The 17,413-nt window shown below is 38.8% G+C and overlaps 1 protein-coding gene across 9 annotated transcripts in view; it reads right to left on the minus strand.

Moving 5' to 3' along the window:
• The window catches only part of CDK13 (cyclin dependent kinase 13), a 68,703-nt gene that overhangs the window by 28,925 nt on the left and 22,365 nt on the right, over window positions 1-17,413 (minus strand). For all 9 annotated transcript variants that reach the window (XR_013956303.1, XR_013956304.1, XR_013956305.1 and 6 more), the window contains exons 6-11: window positions 9,327-9,516; window positions 6,940-6,996; window positions 4,129-4,230; window positions 3,932-4,009; window positions 1,953-2,069; window positions 889-1,020 (exon numbers count right to left, since the gene is read on the minus strand). Coding sequence is in view for 6 of the 9 variants with exons in the window: in XM_080611661.1 (XP_080467787.1) it covers window positions 889-1,020; window positions 1,953-2,069; window positions 3,932-4,009; window positions 4,129-4,230; window positions 6,940-6,996; window positions 9,327-9,516 (676 nt within the window). In the remaining 3 variants the exon portion in view is untranslated. The remainder of the gene's footprint in view (window positions 1-888; window positions 1,021-1,952; window positions 2,070-3,931; window positions 4,010-4,128; window positions 4,231-6,939; window positions 6,997-9,326; window positions 9,517-17,413) is intronic.

The following is a 17,413-nucleotide window of genomic DNA, read 5'->3' on the forward strand; positions in this document are numbered from 1 at the left end:
AGACAATAAAACCTCTTTGCTTTTAATCAGGAGCATTCGTAACAACCATGTGTATGTAACAGGTAACTCTCAAGAGATTTTTAATAAAATTCTTAGATAAAACTCAAACATTTTCTCAGTTGGTAGCTAATTAAAAAGAAGTCAGGTACCGCCTGCCTTGAAGGTACAATTTACTCAAGCAATACTAAACGTTCTATGTTCTGACAGCTATCTTGAGGGAAGAATGTAATTGGCAGATCCTGTAATACTTTTTCATTGTTCTTCTTGGCGCCTGTTCCAATATGATTTGTAGTGATTAAAATGGCAATTAAGTAACTGCAAAAACCCTACTGGAAATTGCAATACATTCCCTCTTAGAGAAACCCACGGGAAAAACCCTGCACAAAGTATTCACCTCTCCTGCCTGTAACACTAACAATCTTATCCGGCACAGGAAACTGTTTATGGTATTTCGTTTTAACTCTCAGGTACTTTTGCAGAATTCTGTACCCAGTGTCATTCTACCATCAAAGAAGGCAATTCAGATTCATGGAGGACCTCAAAAGCCTTGGAAAAAGCAGACACTGATAAACAGAGACACGAGAGAAATGATGGGGTTTTGACATTAGAAACATCCATGTAGAAGTATTTTCATAAAGGTACTCAATAACCAGTTCTAGGAATAACAGACGAAACAGTTCTCAGATCCTCACAACCACTGCTATCATGGTGTTAAAAGTAATTCAGCTACGCAAACATTTTAGTGCAGAATCACCATTAAACAACTGTATCGATCAACAGTTTTGTTCTGCCACCTCCTACTTTAACTGAAACACAATGACCTCAATGAAATCAGTGCATGTTCACATTTTGTACAGGTAAGGGCCATTACCAAAGGAAATCACTTACTCTGGAGGAGGCATTTTAGATGGTTCCACATCTCGCAGAAACTCACACTGAAGAGCTTGTTCAGCTGTGCAGCGCTTGCTGGGATCCAGGGCAAGCATGTAATCAAATAAATCTAATGCAGCTGGTGGGATGCTACAAAACAGCAAAATGGAGAAAAGCACTGTATTTTTATTTTGAACCATTCTGTGCAAAGTAACTCTTCTGACATAACTGATTGTTAAGTCCTCAGATAACTCATACCCTAGCAAAACCCAATCACAACTGGAGCTTGGTAGTAAGAGGCAGAGATAAACTTCATCTTTTATTACCCATGCACACATATAACCAAAGCTTTGATTTGTGTTGTTTAATTGCTTGAAACACTGTCCTTACAGAAAATACCCGCCCCCTTTCTAAGCCAAGACTATATTGTTGCTTTACACTTTAGAATTTAGCACCCAGAGAGTTGCAGTTTTGACTAGTCCACGGACAGTAATTCTACTGCTTCAAAGATACAAGTCTCATTAGTACAAACAAGATGATACATTTCTCCTGAAACCCACAGTAACTGAAGGAGGGAAACAAACCCTTTAAAATAAGCTTACAGCTGTTTTCCATAACTTTCACGTGTGATCTTTGCACAAAAGTAGTCCAGTGGTAGTACTTCAGGATTCAGATAACTCCTTGGTGCTGAATGAATTTATGACCCAAAAGACTGTAATGTTAACCAGACTACACAGTTAGCTCTAGCCAGTTGTCCTAATAAAGAGCAATTAAGTACTCTGAGCTGTTTTTTTGGACCAGGACAACAAGCAGGTGTACCAATCACGGAAAACAAATGTTTCCTTAGGAAAAAGCTGACAGGTGGTTGAAATCTTAGGGCCTTCTTCCCTCTTCTTGAAGCTTCTATTAAGCAAGGGTTAACATAAGCTCTCTGTATCTGTAACATGGGAAGGGTAAGAACCTAAAAACATTTTTCTTGACACTTAATCTATATTCATTCTCCAGAAAACAGTGACACTTGATAAAGTCTCCAGGAGTACTTAATGCTATTACAGTTGACTAAACTTATTCTTCATCCTTACAAAGCAAACTCTTCTCTCAGCTTTCGGCGATACTGCTTCTTTGGTTTCATTGTGTTGAAATAAGCTAATTTTATAACATCAGGCCACACTGCTGGACAAGGACTCCCACAAATTCGGCTGTATGAAAAAGAAGGGGGGGAAAAAGGGTATGAGATCCAAACCCACAAATGAGCACAGCTGTCATTTTATTCTTGCATGTACAGCAAATACAGCAATATATTTTAATGTCCAGGTTCTTTTATGTCCCTAGCTCCCTATGCCAGTGAAGATACACCTGATGTTTGAAAAAGCACTTTTCAGAGAATTTAGCTGATATTGAAGACGTGAGGGGGAGAAACCTCAGTAGGGCCTAAGGGCAGAAACAAGATCCAATCACTAGAAAACCTGTGTATTTTTTCCTTCAGGTTTATGTCTCAAGCCTCATCTATCTCCACAAATGAGCTGCTCAGCCTTATTCCTCCCCAACCCATTTTGTGCAACTGAAGATGGTTAAGCACAGGTTGACCAACTTCTGAGCAGAACTAAAGAGGCATTTTACTGTATGCGCAAGGTTTCACACATTCATTAAAGGACAATTTGCAAATACATTTCCCTAGTTCACCCCTCCCATTTATTAGATTTAAGCAGTTACTGTAAGAAACCCATTAATCTCTTAGTTATGCCCCAAATGCCATGCAAACCAATCTGACTTTACACTGGTTGAGATATGCAACTTTCAGGAGAAAAAAAAGAAACAAATAGATAAATCTGTCTTTTCCTATCAGAATGTACTTCACCTCTATCATTGCACATTACAGATACACAGGATAAATGTAGCATTGTTGACTGTAACCTAATGATGGTAAGAACTTGATAAAATTGATATATTAAATAGCCAAAAATCCACAGCATCAGTAAGGAGAAAAAATGAACTACAAACAAGCGCTTCCAGCAGGAGAAGGAAATCACTAAGTTTTAAGTTTGCTGTATGAGAGGTACAAACACAAAGAGAAAAAGCTCCAAATGACTGCAGTGTGATATGTTTCCATGCCACCTAGTGCTCAGAAGCAAAAAATTCCCCAACTCACGAGTTTGGTTCTCCTTACACTAAGAATGACCACTAAAAACCTCCTAAAAACCTACATTTTTCCAGGCCAGCAAATACCACACCACACAGCAACATGCTACTGCTTAATCTGTTTTGAAAAACATCTCAGTATATAACTTAAAGCTTGTTATTAATTTAATTTTAAAAATAACGTTGACCATTTACTATTCAGGTTCTGCAAGGACAGTTCTGCAGGACTCACCCTCTTTTCCCCTGGTTTCTAGGAGAGGACCTGTCCTCACTTATGAGGTCAATTATATCAGAATCAAGAGCAATTTTTGTTTGCTGCATAAAGGGTTAAATGAAGTCAAGATGCGCTGGTTCCACTGAGTTATGTATGTACTATTGTATGATTTCTTAAGATTGAGGAAGAAATAGAAATTTCACCTCCATAAAGTGTCTGGAAGTTTGCAAGGGAACAGAAATATTCCCACAAAAAATAATAAAGCCCAGGTGTGCATGTAAAAGGCTTGAACAAGAACCCAAGGCCCATAGTACACCAAGTACCTACTCCCCCCAAATCAGAGTTATTATTGTCCATGTTTGCTTTTTGATTTGCTGTAAGGAAGTTGCATTATCATCTTAAAACTGATGGGCATTTTGACTACGCTGTATTTACAACTTCAGTAATAGGCAACTCCAGCTGTTCTACAAGAAAAAACCTATTACTGTTCCACTGTACATTGCTAAGACCACAGAACACACAGAAAACCTCCTTCTCCAGGTCTGAGCTACAGTCAGTTTATATGCCACTCAAAACCTCTAGAAGTCAGTCAGAGCAGTAACCGAGAACTTGTAAATGTTGGCAGTGCATTATCTCTGATTTTAACACTAACAAAAGAAACCCAACACTTTACGAGGATCCTACTGTGTAGTAATGGTTGCAAGTTACCTTATAAGTTCCAGTTGAGCAAGTTCTTGATTTGCTTGAAATATTGGCTTTTTTGTAAAAAGTTCACCCAGGATGCAGCTGTAAAACAGTTTTGCACAATTCCATCATTATGGCTTTCAGTATAAAGTGCCAGAAACACTGAAGATTTATTTTTGGCTTGGTTTTATGCTTGCTACACTTCTGTACCAAACTCTTACCCACAGCTCCAGACGTCGATAGCTGGTGTGTATCTTTCTTCTCCCAGCAGAAGTTCAGGAGGCCGATACCACAGTGTAATAACTTTGTTGGTATATGGTCGGCTGTTGGGAGGAGGAAAAAAAGAGAGGACTATCATTTTACTATGATCTCATTTCTGAAAAAGTGATGCTTTGAGGACTTCTGTAATGCTGTTTGAGAGCAGTACTATCTTCCACTCCCCTTTTCATAACTTTAGTCCTGCAAAGGTGTAACTGCACAAAAGCAAACAATGTCTGACCACAGCTATAAAAGGACAGGTTGAAGATATAAATAACAATCACATAGCCAGCTCAATGCTATGTGAATTCTGTATCTCAATTATTACTCAGACAGCAATACTTTATTACATGGCTATCATTTCAGGAGAAGAACCTGCTTGGATAAACCCATTAATTTCTGGGCAATTACTGATTATTAGCATAGATAACACAGGGCCTCTTAAGCATTTTGAAAAGAAGAAAAAAAGTCACTTCACTTTTTCCTCTGTAAGTAGACGCAAAAGAGACAAAGCCTTCTTCTTGAACTACATCCTTCAACAATTTTGATTCCAAAGCCTGGAACACTTCCAGTATCTTCCTGTATTTTACATCTTCTTTAATTCTCTACAGCTCTAACCAGCAGTTTCGGTCACTGGGAATAATCCTTTTCATTCTCACACTAAAGCAAGGATTTCCACTATCTTAGGCACATATTGTTTGTGGACAGGCTGAGATACAGCATCAACAGTTCAGAAAGGAAGGCAGAAAACAGATGTTAGGTTTTGGTTTTGTTTCAACAGCAGCGCCTTAAAAGCGATCCTACATTCTTTCAGTTTTAATAATGCACCCTTACAAACACTAGGTAACTCCACATAGAAAGCACAGTAACATTAAGTACGGAGTTTGAACAACTATAGCATAAAGCCTAACAAGGTTTTATAGCACACTCAGTGGAACAGCTGTCAGCTCTGCAAAACCACCCGAGTCTTTTTTTCATCCAGAAAGTGCCCAATTCATTTTTAAGATGTAGTATGTTTCTGGAAACAATCCTGTAATTTATCATATTTATCTCTGAAGCTAGCATTCCTCTATGAAATGTTTATATAGTATGGACTTTCTCTACAGATATACCACTCATATATATTAGTATATGGTGCTTTTTATTTGAACAGATGTTTTATTACACAATCTGTCATATATCCTACTCCAAACATATTAAATCCACCAGAGTAATATTTAAAGGAGCACAACTACAGCAACCAATGGGAATTTACTTAAAATTAGGTTTTTATTTCCTTCCCATTATGCTCCTACTAAATTTTGTACCCTTTTGAAAAGTACATAATTCTACATAGCAATAAACCAAATGTAAAATACATGAATTTAAAGCAGCAGCCTTTACACACTTCTTGGTATAAATTAATTATGCCTTACTGCAGGTCAGAATCTACTTGGGAAGAAAACAAATGACAAAGAATTGTCAAAAACTCCACTAATGGGATTCTCATTATCCTCCCAAGTTCAACTATTAACTAGTGTAACTGCTTTTTAATCTTGGTTTCATTTATAATAGCGTAATAATGTTGCTGTTTAATATATAGTAAAATCTGTTATTTGCACTATAAAGATAGTGAAATCTCAATCATTCAATTCTTAATGCATAGTTTCACAAGCAAAATTTAAGTTCAATTTAAAAGCAGACATTAAAAAAAACCCAAACAACCCACCATGGTAAACCACAGGAAAAACAAAAAGATCGGTTTGGTGCATGTTAAAGTAAGAAGAGAGGATGGCATCAATCCCTTTTATTATAAGTACATCCAAAACAACAGTTAATTACCCAGCAGCTGCTTAAGATTATCTTACCCTGCTACAATATTCAACAGTTTTAATATCTGTACTTCAGCATATGTTCTGGAAATAACAGCTCAGAAGACAATGAATCTAACGCTATCAGGTTCAACAACAAGCTCAGAGCTCTGTAAGAAACACCATAAATTCATAAAGCTAACATTATGGATATTATTTCCCAAATAAGGTGTGCAGAAATGAAACTGAGGAAGCCGATCTCGGTACATCCAACTACCTGATGTACACACTAACTGTAATGAACATTCAGCCAGTTCCACATGACAAACACATGACATTACAATATGAATACTTCAGCTCTTAATCATAAAATCTGTGCACCTGTTTCCTGGAGTACAAGCATAACGAAGCCAAGAACAACAGAAGCACAAGTCACGTGTAGTTTCAGAATAACTTTTATTTCAATTTGTATCTCTGTTTCCAGCAGATTCAACAGCACTGGCTGCCTAAAGAACACAATGAACCCCTTCAAACGTAAGGTTAAATCTTACACAAAAGTAATGCTTATTGAAAAGACACTGTATACCAATTTGTGTCAGCCAAAGAATTTTGCTTTCCTTAAATCAACTTTGCCTAGATATACTAACAGAAAGAATACACTTTAGGTTTACAGGACCAGAAACTAATAGTAAAAACCTACATATTGATGCAACCTACTTCATACTGCAACTCTTCAATTCCAATTAACATAAGGCCACGCTCTACAGTTATTTATCCAGAACGCTGGGAAACGCAATACACTTGCACAAAGAGAGTTCTGTGGTATTATGCAGTGCAAGACAACATGTCCTAAGCAATTACTTGTATTACAGTACAATATGCGCTCTAAACAACAGTGTTCTTTTCTGGCCCTTGTAACACGTAAGAGTTATGCAAAAAAGATTAAACTTCTGAATGCTTTTTCATGGTATAATTGTATCTTACCTTTCTTCAGAGTTGTACAGCCGAGCAAGCCCAAAATCTGCAAGCTTTATCTGCCCTCTGGTGGAAAAAGCAAAGAATTATTTAGTGGCTAATCCTGTTAAAGATTTCCTCCCTCAAAATCAGGTGAAGTTTGAGACTGAGGCAGCTGCAACTGGTCTTCACCAAATCACAGTAATGAGGAGGCAATGCCTTACAATCTATGCATCTCTTCAGTAAACAAATACACCGACCTACTGAATAGCAAAGACAAGTAAGCAAAATTAGGTATGCTCGTCAAATGGCATTTATATCACTGGATCTTAGTCAAAATTTAGGTGTATGCTGTAAAGTAATCAAATTTGTAACTGCACAGGAAAAAAAGGAGGGAGGAAACTGCTATTTTCTCATCCCTTACTGCTAGCATAAGCATTCGTACAACAACCATCAATAGCCATACTTCCTTCTAGAAAGCTGTCAAAAGTCCTGTTCTGCTCTTGTGAAGTTTAAATACAGCCTTTAAATGAGGGTGAACGACCAGATAAGGGCTTCTATTTTTGCCAGCAGCCAGCTTGCTGAATGACACAACCTCTAACCCCTGCTTGAATTTTCCCACATATAAGGGGAAGAGCAGAAGACCCAGAGCTCTTGCCTGGCAGTTTCCACAGCTATAAGGCACTGCTCCACAGCCTGTAGTCCCCACCACCTCTGAAGTCTAGATGATTTAAACAGAAAGCTATATGCAAGCTTCTCTAATACACGAAATGAATGTTAGAATGTTATAGGGGGAGGGTTTCATTTTCTGCACTTACAGGCTTTTAAAACTCCCACTTTTAAATACATGCAAAACCTCACTTTCAAATAGATTTTATTTCATCAAATTATGGCAAGACTTCCTGATGTAAGAATGACCATTTTGTGTTAAAATATATTTTATTTAGGTTATTCAGGTCATTTATATAGGTTACATTTTCCATTCCATTTTTCCCCTCAGATTTGTGCTTAGAATTGTTGTATCACTTGAAAGAATCCCCATAAACAAAAGAAATGTTCCCCTCAAATTCACATGCTTGTTCTTCAGACAGCATATCTGTGGAAAATCAATGAATTTTTGAGCAAAGACATTTAAGTTGTGTATCTAAAAGATACATAATCCATGTATTTGGCTTCAGGCTATAACTGGTAGTGAGATTTTAGAAATACTGGCTTAAAATTATTGTGATCAACTATTAACTTTTTCTTCTTCCAGTGGAAACATCTAAGGATGCTCAAAAATACTCTAGGGGAAAAACCTCTGTATCCTGGATTGGAGAGAGCACAGTACAACAGAATGCTCCACCTCTACAATAAGACACTTCTTCCCCATCAGTTTACACCTCAGCTTTTGAGTTCCCAAAGGTGCACGGAGACACCATCACCCACGCAAGATGAGCAAGAGACACCCTTGATCCATTCTGCCCAGCATTTTGCTTCCAGCAGCAGCAGACTTTTAGGGAGAACATGTGAACCTGCTCACTTTGGGCCTAATTTTCCTTGTACTTACACCACCCTCAATCACTGTGTTAAAGATTCTAAAATACATATTCCTATCTATTCCCTTTAGCAGGTGTTACTGATCCTGTTCATGAATGTGTCCCACCCTGTTATACCTCCTGACACTAGCCAGGAAAACCTGCGCTGACAACAGATTCCAGAAGCTGACTACCTGCTCTGTAAGGATGATCTTTTTTGCTGTTGTAAGCCTAACTTTTACAGCTGCTCCCTGATTTTATTACCACTGGATTTCATGAACAGTGTTTCTGTACTGAAGCCTTCCACTATCTTCACACAAGCTTTTAATTCGCTGCTGTTGCACACTGAACAAAAGCATGACCACTAATGAGACTTGGAATTACACATGGTTAAAGAAGTAAGAAACCAATTCATCTCTGTTTGATTATGGCTGTAACTGCAAGCCAAAGCATGTCTGAACACACCTGATGAATACTGTTTTAAAGCATCATCCTGACTGATGAAGACAAGGACCTCACAATTACGTCATGAAGAACCAGGCTAGCCACACTTCATCTTAAAATGAGATGGCAAAAAGAAAACATGTCAAACACTTTTGTCCTAAAATTCTGGTTTAATATATTTGAACTCAGGTAATTTCCCCCCATACTCTGACCCAAAAGACTGAAGTTTTAATCCTGCTGTTTTAAGACACAGAAGTTTAACAATTACAGGATCCAGTGTTGAGCAGCAGTGTTACCAGATTAGTATTTCACAACTGATTTTAAAGCAACTAGGCCATCTAAAAAAACCTGTGGTTAATGACAAAGCAGGTGAACTGTAAAGATTAAAAGAAAGATTTAAGAGTTGTTAACATACAATTTATTTCTTTTTTTACAAACTTTAAGTAATATCCATACCTATTATTTAGTAGAATATTTGAACATTTGATATCTCTGTGCAAAAAGTTCTTCTTATGGCAATAGGCCAAGCCCTCCATCAGCTGTCTCATAAAAGATTTAATATGGTTTTCATTAAAATGAACCAAACCAGATTCCAGCAGTCCCATCAAGTCATGGTCCATGTACTCAAATACGAGGTAAAATGCACCTAGGAAAAGAAAGGGAAAAGGCAAGAGAAACAGAGAGAAATTGGTTTAACAGCAGTTCAAAACATTGCTGCTCCAAGTTTAAACTATTTTTCTCACAACTGTTCCCATTTTCTGCAATATTTATAGCTGGCCTCGTGTCCAGTAATAGCAATGAAACATAGTGCAGGAAATTGCTCTATCATGTGAGCAGCTACAATGGTCAAATGTTTGTGAAAGCAAATACAACCCTACCAACATGGTGCCTTAATCTAGATGGACATGTACTCTTCTATGGCTCTCAATCTCCACTCATTTTATATAAGGAAAAATTAACTGGGTTAATATGCCCTATGCAAAGCTTGGGGAGAAATCTAGAAACAAAGTATGTACAACATTAGTTCATCTTTCATGATTCAGTGACTGACTTCAAGATTTCAGTGTGGAACTGGGCCAAAAATAAGCTTGCCCTTCTCAGACCAATAATACCCATAAGTCAAAACGAGAAAGCAGAACTAACCTACTAGCAACAGCAGCTCTGCAAAGACAGTTTATTCTGCAAGTTGCCAGATACATACATTAAGCATAATGCAGTCTGGTCTCATCTCACGTTAGCCTGCGTAATTCCACAAACAAAGCTATTAAAGCAAAGACTCTTTGATATATTCTTCAAGGGGAAAAGTGCCAAGTGCTTCAGAGGCAGCAATAACCAATCTTAAAGCGGAAAAGTGCTGAATGCTTCAGAACCAGCAATAACCACTCTCCAGCACACCCACTCCCAGTACGATCTACGTTTCAGTACATCATTTTTCCCCTTTCTACTTAACTCTGGGGCAGAGAAGACACTGCAGCCCCTGCAGAGCACTAGTGGCAATGCAGAAACAACTTTCAAGTGGGTCTGTCTACCTTCCATTTTCAGAAGCCTTTCCCCAAAGAGATTTCAAAGCTACCACTCTGAAGTACAAATAGCTTCTGCCCAACAAGAACTCATTACAGGTTCTGGTTCCTAAATAGAAAGCTTCAACTCAGAAGCTAGCGAAAGTCTTGGAGTAGTAATGAGAAGTTAGCTTGCCAGAACATACACGCACACACACAAATGCACACAGCCGGATTCTAATGAACTTGCACAGTAGCTGAAAAGAGAAGAAAGAGTGTCAAATCCATATGCTTTTTAACAAAAAGATGAAAGATCACTCATAGAGTAAGTGTTAAACTTGTAACAAAGATCAGTGTAGACCAGCTAAACTACAGGCCATTGCATAAGACACTCTGAGTTCACTGTTTTTAACTGAAGTCCTTTTGTTCTCTTACGTGTCGTATGTTATATGGAGGAAGCAAAATACTGATCATAAAATATCCGTCAGTGTGTACAGAGGATGTGAAGCAGGAGGTACATTACTTCAAAAGGAAAGCAGGAAGTATTAATAGCCATAAACAACTAAAGCTCTGCCGTGCTACTATGCGCGTAACTGAGTTCACCAAGGCAGTTCACCAGTTCAGTATGGGAAAAGCACTGAGGCTCCTCATCTTCATCTTTTAAATCAGGGTAACTGGCAAAGGTCTACTTTACTGACAATTGCTGAAGTATGAACCATGACATATTCTAAAATGCCTTGAAACAGAACAGCTGATATTAATGCTGCAGCGCCAGAATAATCTAGACACGCTCTTCAGAGAATGTCAGCTCAACAAAACTGAATACCAACAATCTTAGTATCTTCTTGCTCTGGAATACAAAGAAAAGTTAACTGTCATGGCAGCAGGCTGCACTCTGCATGTACATGAGAAGGAGAAAGGCTGGGAAGGATCAGTGGGATTGTAGACCTGCTCAGTGAGAATAGCCAAACAGTCTTCTTGTTTATATGCGAAGCAGGCTCCATGCCTTGAGCAATTTCCTGCTTTGCCACTAGCTACCAGGATTTTTTTACCACTATTTATAACCAGCAATCAGAATTGGTACCCTCATGCAAGAAGGAAAGCTGACAACAATGGAGACAGTTCATAAATAGAACAGCAGTATCTGGGAGTTGATCCCATTATTTATATTCTCCACAAGTCTCATTAAGGAACATACACTAGAACAGTACAAACGCTAGATGTTCCTTCCGTACCAGAGCAAGAGCAAATGTGCAGATCGATTACACTTCTGCATCACACATATGATACAAAGTTAGAATTCCTTGTTAAAAACAGTCAAAGCTGAATCTTCGTCAGTTATGATAAACTACTGAAATTAGCCTACTAGCCTTGGCATTCTAACCATTAAAACCTGATTTGCAGTATTACTCAGACTATATTTGGAAGTGATTGTAGCTGCAAAAAAGGTGTCAAGCGAACTGAAGTGAAATTCAGTTTCTTTGTACACAAGTGCGGTGCCCTTTTCTGATACAGATATAGAGGTTTGGCCTACAAAACAGTTAATTATTCCACTTGATCTTTTCAAATTTCTACTGCTTTTCATCAGATCAGGCAATCTTCACAACAGGGAAAGAAACTGCAGATATTCAGGAAGAAGAAAACAGTCATGAAAGACTTCACGAGATAACTATGCACAGGCAGAAGACTGTTTACTACAGCATAGCCAGAGTTCAAGTTTAGAGCATCCTTTAGTACAATCAAAACATGCCACACAAATATCCATTTCTCAAAAATGGAAACAACAAAAAATAATTGTTCTTTCCCTTATGAGGCCAAGACGTTCAATAGCTTGGAGGTTACATTTTTAAAAGACCCTTTGTTTCACGGGAGCTTTGCCAAACATCCACATTTCTGAAAGCAGTGTCCCAAAAACACCTAAAGCTCTGTTACAGTAAAGCACATGCACTTCAAATGAACTGAGAACTGTGTATTTGACTTTAACTTTACTCATCTTACTGCACTTCCCAGTAAGTAAATACCCGTGGGGTGGGAAGCAGCCTTCAGTCTGCACACTGCCACATGCTGCAACAAAACACCAACTGGGGGGTTGTGTCCTGTGTGCCCCATTTTGTTTGCTGATACCACGCAGCTTATCTCCATTCCTTCATCTACTGAGATAAGAAACCTTAACTTCACTGCATGTTGGCAGAGCAGCAGCTGGAACAGCTGAGCCATAGTAATATTGCCTACTTCTGAATATGGGATGAGACAGCAGCTGAATCTATTATGGAGGTACACAATAAATAAAGGAGATTCACATCAATGGAAACAATCCTCTTACCCACCCTTCTCTTGCCTGCACTTCAAGAAATTAATCTTTTTTGACCATGCTGCCAGTTAAGATTGACAAGGGTCAGAAAGTGAGATACTGCTCTAGAGTAGTTAAAGGATTAACACATCTTCTTCTCCTGTTCATTTATTTCAAGTCATGGAACTCTAAAAGTAGTTTTCTTGACCAAAACTGAAAATGAACTGGGGCAATAATGCTATCAAGCTATGCATATGAAATAGGTAACTCAAGACATGGCACTGATGATCTGTAATAAACAAAGGATTTTCTAGGGGGTTATAAAAGCTAACAAAACACACTTCTGTGACACAAGCGGGCCCTGGATTTTTTTGGACTGTCATCAAATCATACAGATCCCACAAAGCAGGACATTAAATTAGGCATTTGTTCTCAAAGTGAGATACAAGTGCTTCAGGCTGTGCAGGGAGGGGAGCAGCAGAGGCGAATGATCCAGAAGCCTACCCAGATGACAGCTTTTAAGCAAATGTAAGCTCATGGGGAAGGTGTTTGGGGTTTCTCAAAATACCTGACTAGATACAGCTCAGAGGAACAAGGAGACCAGAAGTGCCTTATTATGTGCAAATTGTAAGTCAATCCAGTATAAATGCATTAAAAGAGTATCCTGAAATACAAAAACACTGAAGAGAAAGGATCCCTGGCTCATTCAGCGCACGGTACGTACAATGCAGAGTTGAACAGGTTTTCAACAATTGGTTCTGTACTCACTGTTCAGAATGAGGCTCCATCAGATTTTCATCTCACTAATAAGCCTCCTCAGCTTCTTCTATGAAATACATAATTATTTTTTCCCTTGGTTGATTCAAGATAATTGGATTATATTTACTCTTCCACTTGCTTAACGTTTCTCTACCAGTACTTACAATACACTATATTCCAAAACAGTTTTAAACAGAATTTTGTCAAAGCTTGAAAAGTAAAGTAACGTAACGTTTAAGTTCCTTATATTTAAATTCCTTAAGAGTCCCTTAAACAGACACTCATCTTTTCTTTCTACTCACATTTTGAAAACCTATTTTCCAATTTATGAAACACCAAATAAAGTTATAGCTACTGAATCAACCACCTTAAGTCTAAAGAAAGCATCCTTGCTATGTCTTATGTTACTCTCCCATTGCAAAATCAGTTGCTTTCTCCTCTCGAAACAAATCCAACCCAAACTCCACATGCACAGAAACACACTCTGAAACAGGTTTACCAGCCAAGAGCATACAGAAGCCCTGGGAGCAAATAGTTTCCTTGTTTCATTACATACTACAGGGAAATAAGAAAACAAATGAAAAACTTAAAGCAGAGGAAAAGTAAACCAAACCTATCAGAAATCTTTCGTTAATAAACAGGGATTTTTCTCAGTTTGCCATAACATGGATCAAGTTGAGAAGCCACACAATTAGGTCTGCACTCATTCCAGACCAGAGTCCACTACAGCACACAGAAACAGGAAGCATCATGCAAACAGTCACGCTATGCCTGAAAACTGTAGCATGAAACCTATTTGGGTAAGTTTCTATCAGCTATTTTGGGAGCAGCAAGGCAAGCTGTAGATCATTAGAGGTTACTGAAATTCAGGACAGTTTGGTTTTGCTCAACTTCGCAGGAAACCCGGATAAAGCTAGTTACAATAGAGAAGGAACCTGTAGTGTTTACTGTAGTGAAGTCATAGAATCATAGAATAGTTAGGGTTGGAAAGGACCTTAAGATCATCTAGTTCCAAACCCCCTGCCATGGGCAGGGACACCTCACACTAAACCATGCCACCCAAGGCCTCATCCAACCTGGCTTTGAACACCGCCAGGGATTCAGCATTCACAACCTCCCTGGGCAACCCATTCCAGCGCCTCACCACCCTTACAGTAAAGAACTTCTTTATATCCAATCTAAACTTCCCCTGTTTAAGTTTTAACCCATTACCCCTTGTCCTATCACTACAGTCCCTAGTGAAGAGTCCATATCCAGCGTCCCTGTAGGCCCCCTTCAGATACTGGAAGGCTGCTATGAGGTACTCTCTGATGACATGACTGCTGTCACAGACTTCCTACAAACCACGGGCTTTCAGACAAAGTACTCCCCAGCGGCTGTGAGAAAGTAACCTGCTATTCACAGAACGGTTTAGGTTGAAAAGGACCTTAAGATCATCTAATTCCAACACCCTCCCACAGGCAGGGACACCTTCCACTAGACCAAGCCCTGTCCAACCTGGCCTTGAACACTGTCAGGGATGAAGCATTCACAACTTTCTTGGGCAGCCTGTTCCAGTGCCTCACCACCCTCACAGGGAAGAACTTCTGCCTAATCTACAATGTTCCACAGAGCCAGTGTCCTTTTGACAGCAGTACTGCCACGCTGTTAAGACAAATACCAACTTCATGCCTAAAATAGGCTTGTTAACTTGTACTGCAAATCAATTCAGAATTTAATCTATCTAAAGTAAATCTAGATTTTAAAATTAATAACAGAAACACACAATGCAAACAGACAATACACACACAGAAACAACGCAAACAAAAAACCCCCAAGCTGCAACATCAACCAGATCTTTTTTATTGGAGTCTCCCATGCAAAATTTTACACCTCTCTTGGGTTAGCAATTGAAAATACTTCTTCCAGTCAAAAGGAAGAGGAGATGTCAGTCAGTACACCTACTAGTTTTACATTCATAACCACAAAAGCTAAGTCAGGCACTGGTCGTGTGTTTAATAGAAAGATACTGTGGCTAGAAAGTTGAACACTTGCAACAGCTTCTAGCTGATAAAGCAGCAACTGAGAACTGAAGAACCATCTCAGGCGCCCAAAGTTAAAAAAGAGACACATAAGATCATGTAATTAATTGTCAAACTTAATAGAGAAAACAAAACCAGATCTGAAGAAAGCCCAAAGAAAGAAGGACTTTTTTTCCAGTCATTCTGGTTCATTTTATAACTTCAGTTATAAGGTTATAACTGTTATAGTTATAAAAGTTATATAGTTATAAAGTTATAACTGAAGTGGCTCAACTAACTTAGCTTATGAGGTACATAGATTTGAATATACCTAGGAAATAGCTCTTTGTTTTCAACTTGTTTCAATTCTTGCTTCTTCAATTACTGTTACACAAGCAACATCACACAAACTTTCTGAGACAAAAACAACCCAAAGCACTAAGAGAAGATGAAAAGCTCCTGCCCAGTACAATCCTCTTGCTCCAAACTCTGCTTCAAGAGGACATGAACTGAAGTCCATGAATATGAATTTTCAAACTCCTATTAATTTGAATTACCACCAAGCAAACAAAAAGTGAAAGAAGCTTTAGTTGCCATCAGATTTGGTTACAAACACCAACAGTGTCAGGCTGCTTCTAGTACTATTAAAGACTGACACCCACAATTGCTCTTGTACTAGCTCAGTAGAGGAAAATGTTTTCAACAAAAATAACCAGAGTTCTGACATTTTAGGAAAATACTGAATGGAAACTACAGCTCATTGCTGCTATCAAGTCAAATGAGGTTTTATGTCCCAAGAGAAGCAGAGGAGGCTGAAAGAAACAAAAAAGCCTACAAACCCCCAAGCGCAACTGATGAATGTACTGTTAAGTCAGCTGTTATGCAGATATACACACAAGACAGGATATAAGCTATTAGTCTTGTGTTCCCATCCCTTACCTTGTGTGCTCACCCATCTCCCTCTGTATGACAGGTAGGGGAGAAAAGCCTACATGAAAAACATACAAAATGGATAATCCTTGCCACACCCAACACACATGTTTTACCCGTCAGGAGCATGCTTCAGAATCAAGATATTAAATCACCGATTAGTAATCAGAAATGCAATTATTCAACTTGATCATCAAGCATGTCTCATGCATAATGAAAACTGCACAGTTACACTTCAGGTTTCAGTACAGCAGACCCACTCATCTCCCACATACAATCGTGCTCATGCGCCATATTTCCACTGGTGGAAATACACTTAAAACATTTCTAACACATTGCTCCAATGTGTCACATTTCATTTTCTAACGGTTGGCTAGAAAGAATAAACCCAATCCTATACTAAAGTTGTTCCTATTGTTAAACTTATAACCCAAGCTGGCCAGGATAAAACACAGCTAAACTTTTCTTCTATTTTCTTTAAAAGCAAAATGCTGTTGAAACTATTGACACAAGTCAGATACTCAAAAGTCTGTAACACAGGATTATGTCACTTAAAATCCTAGAATCCCAGACTGGTTTGGGTTAGAAGGGACCTTAAAGCTCATCCAGGACCTTAAAGCTTCAGTGCCAATCACCTCTGAAGCAGCTCGAACCCCTTCATAGGCTGCCAGTATCTCTTTCTCAGTTGGAGTATAGCTGGCCTCAGATCCTTTGTATCCCCGACTCCAAAAGCCGAGGGGTCGACCTCGAGTCTCCCCTGGAGCTTTCTGCCAGAGGCTCCAGGTAGGACCATTCTCCCCAGCTGCGGTGTACAGTACATTTTTCACATCTGGCCCAGTCCGGACTGGTCCAAGGGCTACTGCATGAACTATCTCACGTTTAACTTGCTCAAAGGCTTGCTGTTGCTCAGGGCCCCATTTAAAATCGTTCTTCTTCTGGGTCACATGATAGAGAGGAATTACAATCGAACTGTAATTTGGGATGTGCATTCTCTAGAACCCCACAGCACCCAAGAAAGCTTGTGTTTCTTTCTTATTAGTTGGTGGAGACATTGCTGTTATTTTG

The sequence above is a fragment of the Psittacula echo genome, assembly GCF_963264785.1.
Source record: "Psittacula echo genome assembly, chromosome: 2".
NCBI classification, from domain to species: domain Eukaryota; kingdom Metazoa; phylum Chordata; class Aves; order Psittaciformes; family Psittacidae; genus Psittacula; species Psittacula echo.